We start from the raw sequence: 22,512 nt of genomic DNA on the forward strand, positions 1-22,512 counted from the left end.
AACGACTGCAATCTTACATTCCAACTCGCAAAAAAGCTGCATCAGAAACCCACACAGTTCTAATTGCAGATCAATAAGCTTTCTGTTAATACTCAGATTAATCCTCTAGAGCCGAAGTTCAGGCTCTAGATGCCTGTAGTTTTGTAATACATGGATAGTTGGCCATGCTAAACCTAGCATTGCCCTCTATTTCTCATTTCCTCTCAGTTTAATCTTCCATGAGGTCTCTCTGAAAGTAATGCACATGAAATAAAACAGCTGTCCTGATCCACTTTCTTATCAGCACTTTTAGTCTGTCTTTTTCATCCAAGATAGTGAATTAAATATGAGATCGGATTTGACACAGAACAAGAGAAAAAGACCAAGAGAGTTTTCTTTTTAGAAACAATATTTTTTAGACTGGAGGTCTTTGAAATATGGATGTGCTTTAGTATAAAAGTTGAGTGGCTGTTTTAGTAAGTGTAACACAAATTTCCGTTCTATAAATGTAAAAGAAGAGAGAGGTTAACCTATGTGTGTTTGATTGAACATGACATCTTTTTCCCATTTTCTTTAAATGGTTCAGCAACTGGTTTTTGGAGAGCCACTGTCCCATCTGCAGTAACTACCTGGAGTGCTTACTAGGACTGGGACCTTAGTCTTTCTGGAAGTTTTGTTGTGAATAAAACAGCCCTCTGTTTTCAGATTTCAAAGAGCGGTTTGATCGCTAGTCATTAGTGCACCTAAGGCAAGCTGTAAGGGGTTTCTTTCTCTTCTACACGCAGGTTTAGGTGTGGTAAATAGGTTGAAAACTCTTTCCCGTGCAGTGTGTGCATCTGTATGTCTGTCTGTCTCCCTCTCTCTCTTTTTCTCCCCTTTTTCAAATAAGTAAGAGGAAAGGGAGGGGACAATGATCCCAGGAGTCCTAAGGGTTTGTAATAGCTGTGAGGGAGGTATGCCACATCAACATAGTCTGCAGTGGACTGAGTTCAAATTGCTTCTTTACCCAAGTGCTGCAAGGAAGGATGATTTTAAACTGCGGGAGGTTACCCAGGACGGGTGGCTGGGGGCTGAGAGATACCCTAAAGCAGGGTACCCTGACTGCCCCAACCAGGCATTGGCCTCAGACTGGGACAACTCTCTCCTCTTCAGATAAAGAAGATTGCTTCATATGCAACTGTTAGCAGACTGATGTGCCAATATTGAGGTGACAGAGTTTTGCAATATATCTGCCATTGCCTGGAAGCTCACTGAGCAGAAACTGAGGCTATTGTTTACTGTGTAATGTGGGGGAAAAAAATAAGGAAACAATCACTTGATACGCTACTGCTGTGACATTTTAAAAATATATTCAGCTGTTCCTCTAAAATATTAACTAATCATGAATAATGCAAAATGAGGACGTTTAAAATTCAAGAACAAATGCAATTTTATGTTCTACCAATTAGGTTTCAATTACATTCCAGTGTTACTCTCACCCCTAGAAAAAAAGACATAAATTATGACTTTGTGCATTTAGTAACATGTATGTTGCTGGCTCTGTCTGAGCATGGGAAATAAGGTATTTACAGTAAATACGTTTTCTATATCAGAGAAAAGGATGTTAAACCGTTCTTGTTGTGTCAAAAAACATCTTAGATGAATCACACACGTGCTAGAGGCAATTGTCAAGGTTTTTGTTTGGGCACAGACATGATGAGCAGGAATTGCTTCATTTTCACTTTGGTGCTTGGCATTGACTTAGATGGTAGAGTTATACTAGAGTGGGTTTAAACGATGATCCGAGGCTTACATGAGACAATCATACTGAAAAGTCACTTTTGTGTGGACTCGCAGACCTTTTCTATGGAAATACAGTGACTGCACATCTGTAGCTGGTAAATGTAAACATACTGCCATGCACGTACACTTGATCTCTTTTCTAGAACTGTCCTTTAATCTTTGCAACAGAATGAGAATATTAAATACTTACTGTCTTGACACCAGTATTGTATTTTACTTTAGAAGATATTTTATAAAATACTTCAGACGGAGGAATTTCAGGACAGAAAGTTCTAGTGATAATTTGTGGCTTGGGATATTGGAATGGTGTTCCTCCTTTTTAATTTGTTTTCTTTTCCCTTTATTGTGTTTTTAGTGTTGCGATCTTGGATACCATGCTAGTCTGAACAGAGCCCTAAGAACATACCTTTCTGCAGAGTATAACCTTGAAACTTCCAGGCATGAGGGCTTAGACATCATTGAAAATGCAGTTGACAGCTTGGAGCCACGAAGTGACAAGCAGAGATTCATGGAAATGTACCCCACTGCTTTTTGTCCACCAATGAAATTTGAGTTCCAGTCTCATATGGGTGATGAGGTCTGTATACTGAGAAGTATCCCCATGGTGACTGTTTCTGTTTCTATATAACAAGACAGAGAATTTATCCCCTTTCATAAAGAGTTTGGTAAAAGCTGTTATTGTTACCCAAAAGCAAGTGGATTGGCAATAACATTTTGCAAAACTGGTAGCACTGTTCTCAGTTTCTTTGGAGTTCTCAAGTAAAAATCATTGTGTGTTATTATCCTCTGTATTACTCATAACGACATTGCTGAAAATTTGCTGGCCAACCTGTGCTCAGCCCAGCACAGGTGTAACTAATGGCTTTATGTCTTCACTACCTGCCTCACCCATAACAGAGCTTGCAGGTGCTATTTGAGAGCAGCTGCAGAGCTGCTGCAAATTATGCATGCTGAAATGAAGCCTTTTCCCCCTTCCTTCTCTCCCATTTTATCATCCGGAGTTTTCAAGCATAGAGGGTACCCCGCTGTGTCCTGTTTTGCTACACTAAAGGCCAGTAGCAAAGCAGAATGCAGAATCACCCGTGTACATCTTTTATCTGAAGGTAACTCCAGGGTTTGCATTTTTGCGTGGTGGAGAGGCAACACAAAACAGCCATACAACAAGGCTGTGCTCTGTAGTCGCGAGATGTGGTACATAGTTCCACGCCTTGTAACACATAAATACTTTCAATTTAGATGGACACATGTTACTGTCTGCTTTATTAAATTTTAATAGCTTTGGCAGGAATTCACTTAGTTTTAAGGAGCGCAACCAAAGACTATTGACTGCTTTTTTAATCTTGCATCTTACAGCTCTTTTTGATTCTTTGTTAGGTTTGTCAGGTCACTGCCCAGCAACCTGTGCAAGCAGAGCTTATGCTGAGGTATCAGCAACTACAGTCGCGATTGGCCACACTCAAAATCGAAAATGAGGAGGTAAGATCTGTGTCTACATTGAGCACCATTTTCAGGAAGGCGCAGTGTTTTCTACCTTGTGAAAAGTATGTAAATGACCCTGAAATTACTTCAGTCTGCATGCGCTGTTTTGATTTTAAAAAATAATACTGGCAAATATGCTAAGGTGGATCCTTGTGTGCTTTATAGAGGTTTGGAAACGTCATCTTTTACCTGTCTATACGTTCACATTACTGAGTTCTGTGTTTTGCAGAGGCTTCAGTGTAATATGTGCTTTTTAGAGCACATATTTTGAAAGTTTTGTGGCAGAAAGCCACTGAGCACAGTTACTGTCTTCTGTGACCATCCTCTGTCCAGTCCCCAAATTGCTACTTTTGTAGTACAAAGGAATTTGGACTGTCTTTTGTGGTAGCTGAGTCAAAATCTCTTATGCTCTCAGCTACAACTATTTATAAACACGAGTGCTGAATGCCTGTGATGGGAATAGCTCACCTAGTAAAATAAAACGCGTTTTTTTTTATAAAATGCAGAAAAGCTATGCTGTTCTCTTTCCTTTGCTCTGGAGAGGCCTCCCAGTGGGTATAAATTGCACTTTTATCTCGTTTAAGGCAGTGTTAAAGGCCTTCAGTTTAAATGAGAATCTGTTCCTAAATTAAAACATAGGGATATTTTCATTTCTTGGTGTACTTTACTGATAGGTTTTCAAGATTCCAGTTTTTCTCGTTCTATGTTATGTGCTGAATGCCTAGAACAAAGTATTAATGTCCATGAGACATGTACAGTAGTCTTTAAAAGAACCCACTTGAATTCAGAAAGTACCTCAAGGTAACAGACAAAAGGAAGGAGAAAGATTATTTCTTTCAGTAAAACGAAGTGCAAGGGTGTAGGAGGAGAAATCATATTGGCAGGCATGGAAAGGATATTTGCCTACACTGGAGATATGTGTAGAAGTGTGCATGATTTGGTCAAGCTGACCCTACTAGACACTCTTCTGAAGCAGAACTGGGAGGTAAATCACATCCTCATGAATCTTGCCGGTTACTTTATTGCATTGTGAGACACTGCATGCCCTGTTGCACGGCCTCCATGCCCTGGTTTCCACTATGAGCGATGGTGCTCCATAGCTCATAGGAAGTGCTATGAGGCTGATGTAAATTGGTCTTTCTCCAGCCCCCTCCTCCAGCTGTGTATTCCACTTCTGCAGTCTAAACATCACTGTTCTCCTCACCATAGCACTCTGCAGAACGGTGTCACAGATTTTTATTTTGTAAGAACATGTTATTGTGGCAGCCAGATCCTTGGATGTTCATATTCAGTGTAGCACATTGACCATGCTTAGGAGAGTTGACTCTTCAAAGCAGTGTATCATCTCTAAAAGCTTTAAACTAGAGCATGGGTTTTTGAAAGGCAGGTCCTGCTTGACTAACCTCTATGACAAGGTGACCTACTTAGTGCATGAGGGAAAGGCTATGAATATGGTCTACCTAGACTTTAGTAAAGCCTTTGACACCATTTCCCACAGCATTCTCTTGGAGAAACTGGCTGCTCTGGACTTGGATGAGTATACACTTTGCTGGGTAAAAAACTGTAAGGATAACTAAGCCCAAAGAGTTGTGGTGAATGGAGTTAAATCCAGTTGGTGACTGGTCACAACTGGTGTTTCCCAGGGCTCAGTATTGGGGACAGTTTTGTTTAATATCTTTATGATTGATCTAGATGGGGGAATCGAACGCACCCTCAAAAAGTTTGCAGATTACACCAAGTTAGGCAGGAATGTTCATCTGCTTGAGGGTAGGAAGGCTTTACAGAGGGATCTGGACAGGCTGGATCGATGGGCCAAGGTCAATTGGATGAGGTTCAAAAGGGCTAAGTGTTGAGTCCTGCATTTGGTTCACAACAGCCCCACGCAACGGTACGGGCTAGGGGAAGACTGGCTGGAAAGCTGCCCAGCAGAGAAAGACCTGGGGTGTTGGTCGACAGCTGACTGAATATGAGCCAGCAGCATGCCCAGGTGGCCCAGAAGGCCAATAGCATCCTGGCTTGTATCAGAAATAGTATGGCCAGCAGGACTAGGGATGTGATTGTCCCCCTGTGCTTGGCACTGGTGAGGCTGCACCTTGAGTACCATGTTAAGTTCTGGGCCCCTCACTACAAGAAAGACACTGATGTGCTGGAGCTTGTCCAAAGCAGAGCAATGAAGCTAGTGAAGGATCTAGAGCACAAGTCTTCTGAGGAGGGGCTGAGGGAACTGGGATTGTTTAGCCTGGAGAAAAGGATGCTCAGAGAAGACCTTATCGCTCTCTACAGCTACCTGAAAGGAGGTAGTAGCAAGGTGAGTGTCAGTCTCTTCTCCCAAGTAACAAGCAATAGGACAAGAGGAAATGGCCTCAAGTTGCGCCAGGAGAGGTTTAAATTGGATATTAGGAAAAATTTCTTCACCGAAAGGGTTGTCAAGTATTGGAACAGTTGCCCGTGGAAGCAGGTGAGTCACCATCCCTGGAGGTATTTAAAAGACATGTAGATGTGGTGCTTAACAACATGGTTTGTGGTGGACTTGGCAGTGCTAGATTAAGAGTTGGACTCAATGATCTTCAAGATCTCTTTCAACCTAAACAATTCTATGATTCTGTGATGCTATCATTCTATTGCCTCCCAGATTAGGGACCATAATCAAATCATGTCGCATTTCAATTCTAATTTCAGGAAGCAACTGCTTGAGAGTGCTACACAGTCAGCACAAGAGTATATTCGTGTTTGTGGGTTGGACCATGACAAAGCGGAGAACTAGATAGGAAACCTTATCATACCCTTCTTCTTTACATGGATATCTAATACAATGCACCTAATTTTTCACATTCACACACCAGTTTGTTTGGGGGAGTGTGGCAGAGAATTATTTTGAGTAATGAGCTTCCCTTCTAAGCTGTCCTTATTATATATTTATCCTGCATTTGGCAAACTGTGCTTTTTAACACCAGGTTAAGAAAACAACAGAGGCTACCCTGCAGACAATACAAGATATGGTCACCATTGAAGACTACGATGTGTCAGAGTGTTTCCAGCACAGTCGCTCAACGGAATCTGTGAAGTCAACAGTCTCTGAGACATACCTCAGTAAGCCTAGCATTGCAAAAAGAAGAGCTAACCAGCAGGAAACGGAGCAATTCTATTTCATGGTAGGTTGGTTGCTTCCTCATTCATGTGATACAGACCAAACACCTGAAGTAAACATTAAGCAGAAGTTCCTGGAGTTTATGTGCCATACATAGTAATAGATTGATCTGCATCTCTACAGAAATTCAGAGAGTATCTGGAAGGTAGTAATCTCATCACGAAACTTCAAGCAAAACATGACTTGCTGCAGAGGACACTCGGAGAAGGTAAATATCACAAAATAAACTGAAAAATTATTCCAGACTATTCAATGAACCCACTGTAATGCCAAAGGTATGGAGGGAAAATAATTAAAAAACTTAAAGCTTAATTGTCCAGTAAGCATAGATTTGATTTTTACCAGTCATAGTCTTGATGCAGTGGTAAGAGTACGAACTATAAATTGATTTTATTTCTTCAACAGATATTTATTTCCACTGTGCAGATGTTTAGATAAGTGACTATATTTGGAAGTGGAACTGTTGAGCTAAAAATCTCCTGTCTGTAAGGAGAGCTGACACAGTCAGTGCAGGGTGATTTAAGAGCTGTGACAAATGTACTGTTTCTACTTCTTAACGATTTGTGTTGACTTGAGTTTTTTTTATGAGTTGGGGGAGAGTGATTTTTTTTTAAGCATATAAAATTATCCAGGATGCATCTCTTACAACAAACTCACTAGTGCAACATTTCTGACACATGGACATGAATGTCCTTCTTGCAGCCTAACAACTCAGTGGAGCATTTATGAAAGGTAAAAGGTGAAATCCTGGCCTCACTAATGTCAGTATTGAGATTCTTATAGACTTAATCTGATGTTAAATTTCTACGAAGTATTTGCATATTGTGAACTGGAATGAATGAAAACTTAATGAATAGCTCTATACCTGTTGATTGTCATTATTACATATAAAGTTATTGCATTACCAAAGAAAAATATTGCACTACAAATTATGATGGCAGAGAATTATTCATTGTCCTGAACACCCTCCGTAATTTTAAAAATACATCTTAAAATACAAGCCAAGTCAGAACATGTCTACGGTCAAATTAAGTAAAACTGAATTAGGGCAGTAATGAATCAGACACTATGCACAGTTCCAGCCCATCTCTTACCAGTCCTCCCAAAATGCACTTCCTCATGGACCAAAGAGAGAAGGAAAATCACACTGCAAGCCTTGCGGACTAGCCACAGAGTGTTACAGACTTGAGAGGAAGTGAATTACACTGCAAAGAGTAAAAATCCTCTTCTGCATGTTAAAGACTATCATTCAAAGTTCAGACTCAAGACTTGTTCTGTAACAAGTGTCTCTAAAGGATGTGTCAATTTATTTTCTTTTTACTGCCAAAAATATGTTGTTAATCAGATCTCTTCTTGCTTTTAATGCTAAATCCTATATCCACAAATCCAGTTGTAGAGGTTCCTAAATATCTATTAACAGTTCAGTGGCTATGACTCAAACAAAGCTGGTCTAGGCAGTGACCCAGGTTGGGTGCAGGAAATAAACAGCATTTTCTTGCAAGGCTGGACTACAGAAGATGACAGCTGGTTTTACACAACTAACTACATAATGTTCTTTCTCATGAAAGTTTTCATTTAATAGGATTTTTTTAATGTGTGCATTGAGCAGTTTATTCACGCAAAACAATCTGCAGCTGATGTTAGTCAAAAAAGAGGAACATTTTCCTGCAAAGGCTCACAGAAAAAGTATTTAGAAAAATAAAGTGAATATTTTTTATTTATAAGCCCTGTAAAATACATGATCATCTACTGAAGGGAGAAAGATAAAGGGCGACAGAATCTGCTGCCTAATGCATGTTGGAAAGAAATAAGGAAAGAACTGTGTGAAAAGAAAAACTTCTTAACAGAGTGACCTAAGTGATAAATTACTGTCAAGCTCTGGGCCATTCTGCCATGCTCAAGCACACTTGGACCAATCTGTTTGAATAGTTCCCTTCGACCCACCAGCTGTAACCCCAAGTAGTTAATCTGTGTTGCCCACAGTGTTTTTGCACATAGGAGTTGTCACTTCATCGTAGCATAGCATGTACAAATAGTACCCCAAACATTCATGTTTACATTCAAAGCTGGTATTTGGAGCAAAAGCCATCATTCTTACAGGTTAAAAAGTTCAACCCCCTTCTCTTCAGGCTTGTCCTGCATTAAAATGCACAGGCTTGGGAAGTAGGACTGAGATTCTGTACGTTCCTTGAATGGGAATGATTGAAAGGATAAAATTACAGAGGAATTATGAACATTATTGGTGTGGCTGGTATGGAAATTAATTTGTAGGAAGTGAACTGCTCACTTGCTCGACTCACACTGCCTTTTCTGGAAATTTTCACGTCAGCAAGACCGCAGACAAATAACACAGGGTGCTGTATTAAGTAATGCAGGGGAGAATGGGAGGAGAGGGAGAGGATTGTCTGAACTGCAAGTTTTCCTTTGGCAACCTATCTTACTTTTATTCAGCCTGTGGAGTGTAAGGATGTAGGCTGAATAAATCCAGATTCTAGTCTGGTATTCACAATGTTGACAGCATTTGGCTTCTGTTCCAGTTCATCACCTACCTACTACAGTCTGTTGCTCTTTATGGACACAGCAGATACATATTGATGATCTGCACAAGGGAGATAGATGAAGTACTCTGTGCTGAGTCTGCATCTACAAATTTGGAAAAGTAAATGAGAAATACTTGAATTAAATTGATACTAAACATAGGAAGCACACTGATACTTCTATTAATTCTGACCTAAGGCTCATCTATTGAAGGAACAAATGAACAAAGCAAAGTGAAATGCAAGAAAAGGAATAAGCAGTTGTAAAAGAAATTGCCCCTGTGTCCCAGATAGTTTTTGCCGTAATCTGTTAAACATCAGAGATGTATTTAAAATCCCCCAGACTTGAGATTTGTAACATCTTTTGTTTTACTAGCCTTTATTATTGGGATTCTTAGTCTCAGTGAACTCCCCTTGGTTACATGAGTAGGGGGAAGTCCTTGGTTTACCCATTTTCTGTCACAGGTTGTTTTATATACTGTTCTTTCATCCCTTTTATTCACCTCTCTAAAATAGATGCCAACAATCTCTACATGTCTTATTAATGCTAGAGATTTTTTTTCCCATTTTTTTTCTTTTTTTTATTCTTTGTGCCACCTTCTGTGGATCTCCACTCTTCTGGTACTGCAAAATGTATTTTCAGATTAGAGTTTTCAGTACTGTGCAGTATTTCAGGTGCACCTGGACATTGCCACTTAATACTATGTTTTGCATATTACTGTTTTTCATTCTTTCTGGAGTCTGACAAGCGTTTTTGGTGTCACTTTCGAATTGAGCAGTGTACTTAGACCTAACCCAAGTGATGCTCAGAATGATTTTCAGAGTCAGTATAATTATCCATAGTTCTGTTAACTGTGTTTAAGGTTTTAGGTGTTTAATTCTTTCTTCCCTAATATCTTACTTGAACCTGTTAATACTGAATTTCATTTGCCATTGCATGTCTTGTTCCTTAACGTGGTTAAACACCTCTGAAGAGCTTCACAGCAATACACAGACAAAAGAGAGGAATCAGTCTTTCAATAGGAAGCCATTGGTGTCTAGAGCTCTGTATTTTCAGCACTGAACAGGTTTACACACAAAGGGAGATGTAATCTAATCTTGGTGCAGCTTTATTTCCATACTGATTTAGCCACTAAAAGACATGAGCACAAACAATAGATATTGTTTGGATTTTTACTTCAAGTTATTTACAGTGTCAAGTCACTCTTTAATCTGTGGGCAGGCTTCTTAAAAGTTGTTCCACAACATGGGTTGTGTTTGTATTTTAAAAGTAACTGTGGAGATGGTAGAAAACTGCACTGTCCTGATTGTTGTTTGATTTTATATCTTTTGCTGGTAACATGAAAGTTAGGGTTAAAAGTAATTTGCCAAGCCTAATTCAGATACCAAAAAATCTACCTAAAACCTGCAAAGGGTTGTTTACTGTTTGTTGAACTTTTCTAGGTCACAGGGCTGAATACATGACAACAAGGTAAGATATCTTTATTTAACTTTATTAGAGTTATAAATGTAATACAATCTTAGAAATTACAAATTTTAGAACAAGTTCGTAAGGGTATATAACATTGTTGTTGCCGTTGTTACATAAATTGTGTTAAGACCCTGTGTGTTTTAACATTCAGCATTTCTGTTTCTGCATGCCAATGGGCGAAGGACCAGACTGTTCATCTTCCTCATTCTTGTCAGCGGCTTAGGCCAGTGTCAAGGGTTGGGACAAGCTGGGAGATCCTTGAAAATATTTGTGAATCATACATCAACTTTGGAAGTTGCAGGGAGCTTTTTGGTGCTAGAAAATACATGTTTTTCAGTTGCTAGAGGTACCTTGCCTCTCGTGGCTTGTAATTCACTTAGTCAGGATACAGCATTCAGAAGCCCCTGATACAGAGATGAATTTAGGGGATAGGCTGCATCTTTGATAACCTAGCTCTGGATAGGAGTACCTGCCTCCCCTAGCATCCATGTATTCAATCCTTAAGTGGGTCTGTTGATTCACAGGAGAGAAGCAATACAGTGTTAGATCTCCAGGCTTTGTGCAGCACGTACTTTTTCGCATGCGTAATACCACACCTGTGATGCTGCCTCCAGACGTAAACACAGATGAGCACACTGCAGCCTGCAGGGTATCGAACCATAGGGAGGCAATGGGAACTGTCTGCCACTTGTGTATATCACTGCTACAGGCACCACCCTTCTCCTCCTGGTGACACCAGGAACATCTAGCCCAGCTTTCCTGGTCTCACTCTTCCCTTCCCTTTCCAGGCAAATACATCTTCACTCGATGCCTTCTCTTTCTCCTTTTTGCTTCCTAGACAGGAACGGCCTTGCCACCACCCCTCATCTTTGGATTAAAAACAAAAAAAAAAAAACAGTCTTGCCCCCCCAGCTAAGAAGTTTGGATCCTGCTCTGGCTCTGCCTTTGCTGGGCCACTTGGTTTTGTATAACTTCTTCTGCTTGGTCCCCATATTCCTGGGAACATCAGTACAGACTTCAGACCAGCCTTTCTCCCACCACTCCATGGTCTGTTTTAGCTCTGTATGGTGGAATTTATTCACCTTCTTTCCTTACCTTTTGTGGTAATAAATCATTCTTCCCAATTGCTGACATTAATTCTGTGATCTCTGCCTTTAACTTTAACTCTGTCCCCAGATGCTACCAGGAATGCATGAAAGTCAGCAAGCTTATGTCTAAGGAGAAAGACTTTTCTGTCTTGACTCCAAAGCAGGTGACTCATCAGGCTCACATCATCCTAAATTCCCTGCTCTGTAAGCAGTGGAAAGATAATGGATTTAGGCAATGATTTTACCTTAGTAAAGTGGGAGAGCAGCTTGAAGGCATCTTACCTCCTGTCTTCTCACATCTGGTCACTTAGGGAAGGAAACTCTGAGGGTGTAGGACCTGCTCGGTACCAGTTCCTCTGTTCTGTCTGGGACTTGCCCATTGCCCCAAGGTTCAGTTAAGTTTCCAGACTGTAAGACATGCAAATGGAAACATGCCTCAAAGTCGAAATTAAATTGTAGAAGGGAAGAGGATATCTTTAAAGATGAGTTTAAAATAGCAGGTAGTACCCAAACAGACCAAAGTCCCACGGTTTAATGTTCTATGCATTATTGTTCCTCACAGTTTTCCCCAAAGCATTTGCTTTTTTGCTCATTCCTGGAAAACCCATAGAAACATTAGACCGCTGGTGCAGGGGAGCTAGGGAAGCTGTTGACATGCCATGCCCTGACATTCACAAAAGAAATTGTGACCTAGAGAACAACATTTATTTCCTGTAATCTCTTTCAGTTGTAGTCATCACATGTGTAACACACTAGGTAAATGTTTTGCAGACCAAAGTTTTGTGTGTTCTTCTTTTTCTTTTTTTGCATTATGCTGCTTTTGTTTATTTGTTTCAAGTTGATTATATTCTTTTAATTCCTTTAACTAATTTGCAAGGTGTTTCTTTTCTTGTGTGAAGATGTTGATGGTTGGATGTGGAAGGCTAAAGCTGTTTAACCTTCCTGGCTCTAGTTGAAACTGCAGACGGTTTGGTTTTGAAGCATCTTAGGAGTGTGCTGAGCGGCTTTAATTTGCATTTGAAGCTTGTCCAGCATGAAGCAACTTTTCTGCTTGATAAGAGGCGCTTCGAGTGGCCTGTGTTCTGCCGCGGTTGGCAGAATGAGTTCCAGTGGTTGCTGCACATTTCATGCATGACCGCAACAAAAAAGACCATTCCAATTGTGCAGTGTTTGGAATAGATGTATATGGTGAAACTGCAAAGCAGGGATTCATAAAGTATGTCAACATTTATCCATAGGTAATGTGTTTTTAATGGGGGAGTTCTCCACTCTTTAATCACTGTTACACTTAAATTTGATGGACGGTCTTTATTTGATAAGTACTGTGTTTATTTCTCCCTTTACAATGTTCTGTTGTTTTGCCGTAGCTTACAGACATTTCGTTTTATTGTGTGACTTAATTCTACCTTGCTCAGTAATCATATTCCCTTCCCTTAGGCCTCCAAATCTTCCCCCTAAGCCCCAGAAACACAGGAAGCCCAGACCCCGATCACAGTATAGTGCTAAGTTGTTTAATGGTGATTTGGAGTCATTCATCAAGGTACTGGCACCAGCCACCCCAGTGGCTGATCTCAACACTTCTTACTATAATGGTCACCGCCTTGCGTGAGCAGAGGCAGATCATTATGTTAAAGTCTGTCCTGGGGCTCTTTCCTTTCCCGGTTGATCAATATAATACTTCCTGAAGTCAGAGGGAAAGAGAGGGATTAATTTCTCACCTTAGCCTCCCTACGATTTCGTTAATCAAGTAGGGATAGTATTGGCAGCCTGGTTTTATTAGGAAACTTAGCATCACGTAGAAGATAGGATGTAGTGGTGCATCCCACAGCTTAGCACAATTTCCTGCTTGCCGTTTCCATTACATTCAGTATTCAAAGCCTGTGGAGAAGCAGTATTACCCTGGGTTTGATATCCAGCTTTTGATTTCCTATGACTTTAGGAATTTATTATATTGTATGAAATTGTGATCACCACTATTCTGGATCTTGTATCTTTGCTGTATTTACTATCTTCTTCTTTCTCATACTTTTATTTCTAATAATGCTTCTAGCCGAGGCCGAAGGAACTCTCACACGAGACATCAGGTACAGTTCTGGTGACAAGAGAACCACCTCCGCCTCGCTCTCGGGTTGCGTTCACGCCTGGCTCAAAATTAGTTTCAGAGACCTGGAGGGAGAAGTTTGCATTAAGAAATGAGTGTAGAAGTACAGCAGGCAAAACTGAATCCGAGCACAACTCTGGAATGATTTTAGTCTTAAATGATGCGTATTTCATTATTTATTAACAAGCATCTGCCCATCACAGTTAATTAGTGCCCCTGGACACTAGCTGACAGAACTAAAGGAAAGAAACCTTCAGAAAAAATCTAACAATACGTTTATAAATGCAGTGAATGAAATTCCTGACTTTGTGATCTGGGTTTGAATGTTACTGGGATTTTTTTTTTTTCTCTTCCTGCACAACATAGCTAGCAGCAAATATTTTGAAGAAGAAATTCTATGCTCAATGTCACCATACCAGTTTAACTGTCTTTGAATAGAGCTTTCAGCCACCCTCAGTACAACTATAGGGAAAACTATTATTATTATTATGCGGGTGGTGCTGTGAGATGCAAAGACTTTCAGGAAATCATCACATGATGCAAGAGATTAATATCATGAACAGTTTCTTGCTCAAAGATGAAAGTAAGCAAAGAAGCGGGAACTCCCACGACAAAAAGCTCTTGGGTTAGAGAAGCACAGAGCGAATCGGGAGAAATGCCACTCCGTCATTTTTCCTCACAGAGAAAAGGTATTTATGCTACATGGCAGTGTGGGTGACAGGGCTTACTTGCAAGTGGAGGGTCCTACATAGTCTTTCAAAAGGAAAGAGGAAAAGGAAGCTGGTAACCTTATGGCAGATTTGCCAGTATGGGAGCTAACCTAGGAAAGCATCCCTGCCCAAAGACCATGTCATTCCTGATAGGGGTGAGTCATTTTGACAGGCACAAAAGGCTTACAGCTAGTGAAATACAGTATCACTCCAAATTGCTTTTTGTTTGGTTTTTGCATCGTAAGAAATTATAATTAGTCTCAAACATACATTCACAACTACACACATCAGATTAAATGCACAGCAGCGGTAGGGTCACTTGGCATTTCACCAACACAGACTGTTACTTCAAATTATTTTCCTGTTATTAGATCCAAAAATCCAAAGCTGTTAGTTTAGATTATTTCAGGAAATTACTTCACTACAAAGTTGTGCGTGGTTCTGAACAGATTCTCCAAAACCAGGTATGAAAGTAATTTATTTTTTTGTAATTTCTTACTGCAAACACTGTCTTTTCCGAGGCTTCATATTCTTTGCATGAAACAGTGTACTAACAGGAGATACGAGTGCATGTTGTGCATGTTTTCTAACACTCTACTTTTTTGGAGGGCCAGGCTGCTCAGTGTTGGTGAAGATGACAGCGTTCCTGGTTTTAGCAACTGACCTGTTCCATGGAGGTTTTTTATTCAGCTGTTACTGAATCATGACACAACTCAAACAGAAAACACTCATCTAGACATTACCGATTCTTGGCTAGCCAGTCTTTGCTGGGTTTTAAATTAAAAGACAAACAAGTCACAATTTAAACAGTGTATTTTGCAGTACAGTCTTTTGTAAGCCCCACTAAAACAACATGGAGCACACAAAAGACCAGGGGTTAGGTTATCTCAGGAAGTCCATTGTTTCATTGCTTCACCCTGTGTTATTTTTCAAACTTTTTTTAGTAGTTGGCTTTTCTTCTACTTGGGCTTAATTCATAAACTTCCCATGAGTGTAATTTAGCACAAAAATGAAGGACTATTTTGTAAGAGAAAACGTGTATTCTGAGTTACAGGGTGCTTTTGAATTCACGATTTTGTAGTACAGAGTGGGTTTGTATTAAACTTTCAAATGAATTAGTCAATTCTCTGAGCGCTTACATGTTTGAAATTCATTTGGAAAGAAAAATTATAGCTTCCGAGACAAGAATTTCAAAGGTACCTATTATTTATGAAACAGTAATTTTTCCAGCATAAGCATGAACTTTTCTGAATAATTTTTAATCATATGATTTGTGTCTTTAATAGATGTTTGATGACTTGTAGTCATTAATGTGCTGGGATAAAACATCCGATTTTTAAAGTGCCAAAACACACAGACAAAGGACTGTGACTGTTCTTTTGGAAAATCAGCAGTTTAAAAGAGAAAAGCAAATAACTAACTGAAAATAGTGTATAGTCATCTTCTCCCCCTACCATCACGAGCATTTTTTTTCTTTATTAAAACATCCCCACTTCACTGAAGATGTACCTATAGACCTGCTGTTGTATTATGGCTGAGAGCAGGAGCTTTGATTCCTGAGCTCTGCCAGATGCAGGTGGGAGGTGTAGGCTGTGACCTCCCCTTCCCATTACCTTTATGCCTACAGAAGAGGCAGCTGAACCACATGCTCAGCTCAGAGTGGCTGCAGTTCACCACCCGATTTATTACCAGCTGGTTAGAGCAGCCTGAAACAACGTGTCAGGACATCGTCTGCACTGTGTTGGGAGATGCAAATCAGCAGAGCACGTAGGAGTGCTCAGGTCAGGAGGGAGACGCCTGGTATACCCCATGCAATGTCATTTGGTGGCTCTTCTCCAAGAACTTTTCTCATAGTCCAGGAGGTCCAGAAGAGGCCTTGTCAGCTGTTTGTGATCAACATTTTTTACCAAGAAAAAAAACCTCAAGGAATTAGGTCCTGTGTAATTAGGTTCATGTAGGATTTTCTCCACCAGGAAAAGAAAGGTGAGTTAAATAGATGCAGAGAGATTGTCTTATCATAAATTATCATTCTCAGTAGTGAACTTTTTAAAAGGCAGATTCACTGCTTTAACTCATTTTGCTTCGAAAATCTAAAACACATGCATGAGCTTAGATGTCACATACAGTGTTAGCCAGATACAGTGGCAGAGGTAGAGATCAAGGTCTCTGAATTTCCAGATTCAATTATTTTAATGAAGAACCGTAATCTTTGCTCTTGACCTGTTCCTTTCCCTCCCTCAATGGGAAGAGAACTCTGTTAGAAATGATATGTTTTCTTATGTGTGTTTTTTTGCCAGCACTGTATGTCCATCTGGATTGACCAAGAAAGTGCATTTCACATTCAGTCCAGAGTAGGGAGGTTTCCTCTTTCTGGTCTGCAGTTCACTCTTTCTGCTCTTGTTTTTTCAGGATTCAGGACAAGTCATTCCTCTCATTGTGGAAAGCTGTATCAGATTTATCAATTTATACGGTAAGCTCTGAAACATGCTATGTAATTTCATTATTGCCCTCACTTTTTTGTCATAATTTTGCATAATGCATTTACGACTACAGCTTTGTTTTTAAAATAGAGATTAAAAGTGTTTTGAAAACTAGATTCATTTCTCATCCCTGTCTTCCGTCTTTGCTGCAGGTCTTCAGCATCAGGGAATTTTTAGAGTGTCTGGTTCCCAGGTGGAAGTCAATGATATTAAAAATTCATTTGAGAGAGGTAATTGCATTTTCATTTATTCGAGCACCTTAATATCTGACATTTAAAAATCTTTTAAATTCTAATTACTTTCTTGGCTGTTTAAGAAGTTTGTATGCACTTTGTGTACTGCACCTAAAACTTTGCATCATCATATGCTTAAAGATGAAGCATGATGATGACATGTACATGTTTTTCCGCTGTTATGTCCTAGGAGCTTGAGGTTGTTTTTCATTTTGTTTAGACAAGGCATATGACTCTTGAATCAACTGTAAACTTCAGTCTTTTGTTAATAATAAACTGCAAATAATAGTTTGTCTGTATTTTATTTTTAAGATCCTCAGAAAGGAAAGGTTAAGTTTTTTATTTAGATTCAAGAGACTACTTAACACAATTTGAGAACCCTGTTACTTGATATTCTGGAATTCAACTTTCTGGTCCCTCTGCCAAAGCAGCATCGCGATAAATGCGAATACGGGCTGTGAAAGAGTCATTCCATTTTCAACCACTGTTTTCATTCCTGAAAGAAACTTCAGCCCCAGAGGAGGAATTATGGGAAAGATACCAGGAAGCAAAACCAGCTTTTTAAGCATGAGTGGCTTGCAACACAGCCTGGGATTGCTCTGCTGCAGGAGCCAGGATCCAGCAACCCCCTAACTGTGTTAAAACAATACTAGTTACAGGGTTTTTTTTAAATCTTACATTCTCTTTTCTCGGGTTTTAGAAGCTGGTTTTTTAATTTGCAGGAAAACCTTTTGCAGATCATCTGCTAATGAGAAAACCCTTGGAGCAATAAGTCCTATGACTAAGAGCATGAAAAAATACGCACAGTATTTTTCTGCCCAGGATTAGTTACATATCTTGTTAAACCTGATCTTGTCTTTGACAAGATACTGTGAAGCAGCTGTTTTTACATGCTAGGTGAAGCGGCATCCTCCTATTATCCACCTTTTAAATCTGCCTCATTGCTAGCTGCTTCTCCTAGGTAGTGTTATGCTGGAAGATACACACATTTTCAAGTGTTTCAAAATAACATTAAGTCTTTAAAATTACATGTAGTTCAGTCATGGCCTTTAGGGTTTCAATTCCCATACAGTGTTTTCACAAAATGGTTGCACATATTCTCTAATGTTTTAGTTTTTCAGAATGAAGATAGATTTCCAATTCAAAGAGTTATCTAACTAGATTTGCTGTATGTATGCTCCCAAAGAAAAGTCTGAGAAACCCTATTCGGTTAAGAACATTTGCCTTTTTTATTCTACTAACTGTAAATCATAACATGTCCATAGATACTTAGTTGGAAGTTCAAGACCTTAAGAGATCACTAGGTTATGTAATTTAAAGGAAGCTTTATTTAGGCTGCCATTTTTAGTTTAATCATAGCCTGAGATTCCTAAATCAGTGTTTATTATCTTACTTGAATGCTTGCATTGCCACCTCCCACACACTAAAAACAAAAAACCCCAAAAATGTCACTCACTTACAAAAATGTTGCATGCAAGAATGCTCCTGCATATGTATCTCATTTACTTTATTTACTTTTTAAGGTGAAAATCCTTTGGCAGATGACCAAAGTAACCATGACATTAACTCAGTTGCTGGAGTACTGAAGCTCTATTTCCGAGGGCTGGAAAATCCTGTCTTTCCTAAGGAAAGATTTAATGATCTTATTTCTTGTATCAGTAAGTAGAAGTCTTTATTTCTTTCTCAGTAGAATTTTACTTTCCTATATACAGTAGCGGCCTGAAAAAAGAGCTAACCACAGATTTTTCTGAGACAATTCGTTTGCCATCTGTAACAGTCTGGGTCAGTTATTAGTCATACTTGCAGCTGTGGTTGTTCCCTTTTTCCAGTGGGATTAATGTACAGTACAACTCTTTGTTTAATAGGGCAAGAATATATTTTGGTATACAGGAGATAGTTAAATTTAAACACATTATTATTTTCTTCTGTGCACTGGGGCAGACAGAAGTAGATGAAGTCACGACCGTGCAAAAAGAATACGTTACTTTCCACAAAGGTTTTCATGCCCTGCAGCTCAGAGTCAGTGCTAGTGAATAAGTAACCAACTGCTCAACATTGTGTGATTCTGGACCTCCGTTGCACCCAGTTTAAAACCCCCAGTCCAACTGGCAGGAAAACCCTTCAGTGCAGGAACAGAGAGGATCAGCTGACTGTTGTTTGCAGAAAAGCCCTGTCTGCCTTCCAACACACAAGCATGACCAGGATGTAATGGCATGCCTTGGAGGAGCGTTACATGGGTCTGTGCACTGCTGGTGTTTGTAGCCGCACACAGAGAGGTTGTAGTAATTTAAGAAGTCCTCAGTGGATGAGTGAATTGGTCCATCATGCACAAAACCTATTCCAGTTCACAGAGCCCTGCAGATGTTAAGGAGAGGTGAGGCCAAGCCAAGCATCAGTAGGCATACTGTTCCCTGTGGGTCCATTAGAAGTGGTCAGAGGTGCTAGTTTGTGGAAGAATTTCCTCTGTTCAACCCTTTCTTTGTAACTTGCCTGCTTCAGACGTATGGAGAAAGAGGCAGTTTCACAGGTAACGAGGGCCAGTCCTTTGGGATATTAATTAGAGCAGGCTCTCTCCAAACTATATTATTTTGGCAAAGGGATCTCAGCCCAACATTCAGGACCGCAGATCGATGTGTGCACAGTGCCCCTGGGCTGGCCAGCATGTGGGCTTTTCTGCCTCCCTGCCAGGGGAACCCAACATGTGTGGTTTCCTTCCCAGATAGGGAGGATTGCAGTAATTCAGCCTGGAGGCTACAAATACGTGGATTGCTGTCACTAGGTCTATGTGCAATATTTTGTGTTTGGTATTTTGTGGAGTTTTCTACAGCTGTTGGTATTTACAGACTCAGTGGTACTGAGGAGTCCTGAAGGACCTCAAAACCACAGTTTAACAGTCTGATCCCTGATGCTGAGGGGGACATTGTCTCGTTAGGAAGCATATTCTTGGTTCTGCCTGAGTTCAGCTTTAGCTAACTGCAGTGCCACAGCCTAGAAAATGTCTAAAAACCTAAAAAGGGATTGTTTTGATTGAGTGATTTTCTGCATGACAGGGATGATGGAACTTTACCTAATAATTCTGCACTGATTTCCATAACTTCTGGATGAATTAAAGCATGTCTGCTGGAAAAATTTATTGATTTAATGGCTTCAGTTGACAGAAAACCTACCACATTCTTGGATAAACTGTTCAAATGATTAATCACTTTCATCATTAAACATTTGTACCAGATTTCCTTTTCGAAATTTCCACTGTCAGATTCTGCCCATTGGATCTCTTTATTACTTTGTTGTTTTGACTAAGCATTGAGAAAACCAGAAATTATATTTCTTATAGGTGGAGATGGTGTTACACTCTGCTGTGTTGAAAAGCTTTAAATAGAATTGTAAAGTACCAAGAATGAGTATTCAACTTATAGAGATTATTCAAGTCAGTGCTTAGGAGATGCAAAAGCATTTGCCCAAAACAACCTTTTAAATGTGTTCCAAGAGGAGGAACCTGGATGATTTCAAAGAGTTTCCATTCACCATTAAACTTCTGAGGACAGGATGGGGTATTTGGAAAGAGAGGTAGAAGTTCAATGGACTGAGTATGTGTACATGGGACCTGCATAGGCGAGAGAGATTTACCAGCCTCTCAAAGCATCACTGTCTGAGAGGGATCCGGTTCAGTTATCCCAATACCATCTTTTGTTATTAAGAACTTCAAGGAAAATGGCAATAAATACTAGATCCTTAGCGTTAGGCCTTGCTTTCCTTAGAGGATGTCCAACTATTGCATGTTCATAGGCAGTGGATTATTTTCTTGCAAAAGAGTTGACAACCTGTTTTTTTTTTTAAATAATAGTGTCATTCAGCAGAGCTGAAATCAGTAACAACCAATAGCCCGGAACAAAGTCATTGCTTTTCCTAGCCACATTTTTAAACAGGACAGTTATTGGGAAAGAGGTGTTACCATCTGATCCTGGTTTAGACTGGCTGCTCTCTGAGGCTGTCGTAAGTCTGGATTATCATCTCTACAACAGCTTGTCAAAATGAGGTGTAATGACTGAGTAGTTCTGCTAGGTTTGACTTCTGCTGTTGCTGTTCAAGAAAAAAGCAGAGGAATTTCTTCCTGATAAAGTGTTGTAAGAGCCCCAGATCTGTTTCTGGCAAGTTTTGCAAGAAGCTAGAGAAGGATGATTTTGCCGTTGTTTGGTTTGGTTTCCACAAGTTTATCTTTCGGAGCTCTCTGAAATGGCGTGTCAATGCCTTCCTTCAGCAGAAGGAGGAGAGGTAAGTTTGGAATGTGGTGGGACAAAAGAAGTTTTCCTCTGAGCACATTGGGGTGGATTTAGTTTGTGTTGTCACAGTGGGGGTTTTGAATGTGACTTGAGCAGAGAAAAGAACTTTCTTCTGTCTTGCACCCACAGCCAGCTCCAGAATCGCACACTGGGAACAGTGTGCCTGTGTCTTCTGATTATCTGAGAATCCTGAGGTGGAGTGTTTTTACAGCTGTAGCTAGTCTGTGCACTTCATTAAGTGGCCCACTGCTTCCAGGGAATAAGATGTTGTAGTTTTTTTTAAAAAACAACAAGTATTTCAGAATACACCAGTTTAGTTTAAATAGCACCTATGTGGTATATACTATCAAAAACTGTCTTGTCTCAAAGACCCTTTCCCTTACTACCTCTTAACCTAAATGCTTTGTGTATCTTGCAAAAAGGAAGACACTCTAGGCAAGATTTTTCTCCCACTTCAGACTTGGAACCCGTCATAGTTGCATTAGTGTCTTTTTCTCTCCTCTTGTGGCCTCACATATTAAGTATGTTGATCTTCAGGTGAATGGGAGCAAGGCCAGACTCCCTTTCCTCTGTGATAACACAAGTCACTGTAACTTCTTTAGATCACAGTTGATATGTAAAGTCCAGAAAGCTTTCACATTTTTAATTAAGGGGATTTAAATATTCTTAATTCATATTGCGTTCACTATCTGATAAACAGCGAGGAAAGAAATAACCATTAAGTGGTTTTCAAATAGTTTTTTCAAGATAAATGTCTGTGGGTTTTTTTAATCGTTGGCAGAAATTGTTATAAAAGGGGGGAGGGAGAAAGCAAATTCATAAAGTTAATTTTCACATAAAACCGTAAAAGGGCAGAATGTCACACATTTTATATGGAAATGTAATGTTGCCAGTGAAAAACTCCTTGAAACTGAAGTACTTAGTTATGGATGTCAAGCATAATTGAGGCTACAGCTGCAAAAAGAACCTTTCCTCAGTACAGCCACTGAGGAATTCCTTTGCATTTATGCATATATTTCCAAATGAAATAGAGCATTGTGATTTAATGCTTTCCCTTTTGCAAATACAGTGAAACAGTGCAAAATGACTGTGACTTTTAGGGCAATTTGTATTAATTAGGCTCGTGAGAACAATGTTATTCTGTTTGGGCTTATGAACTGGTGTAGATAAAATGTGGGCCAAATTATGACTTCTCCAGAGCAAGCATGAAAGGTAGGACAGGAC

The 22,512-nt window shown here is 39.8% G+C and overlaps 1 protein-coding gene across 1 annotated transcript in view; it reads left to right on the forward strand.

Moving 5' to 3' along the window:
• The window catches only part of SRGAP1 (SLIT-ROBO Rho GTPase activating protein 1), a 156,750-nt gene that overhangs the window by 110,721 nt on the left and 23,517 nt on the right, over positions 1 to 22,512 (forward strand). The window contains 9 exon segments of the mRNA XM_086609868.1: positions 2,117 to 2,338; positions 3,136 to 3,237; positions 6,195 to 6,392; positions 6,512 to 6,596; positions 10,369 to 10,396; positions 12,922 to 13,024; positions 16,705 to 16,765; positions 16,928 to 17,005; positions 18,532 to 18,666. Coding sequence (XP_086465994.1) covers positions 2,117 to 2,338; positions 3,136 to 3,237; positions 6,195 to 6,392; positions 6,512 to 6,596; positions 10,369 to 10,396; positions 12,922 to 13,024; positions 16,705 to 16,765; positions 16,928 to 17,005; positions 18,532 to 18,666 — 1,012 coding nt within the window.

Source organism: Tauraco erythrolophus, chromosome 4, assembly GCF_009769465.1.
Source record: "Tauraco erythrolophus isolate bTauEry1 chromosome 4, bTauEry1.pri, whole genome shotgun sequence".
NCBI lineage: Eukaryota > Metazoa > Chordata > Aves > Musophagiformes > Musophagidae > Tauraco > Tauraco erythrolophus.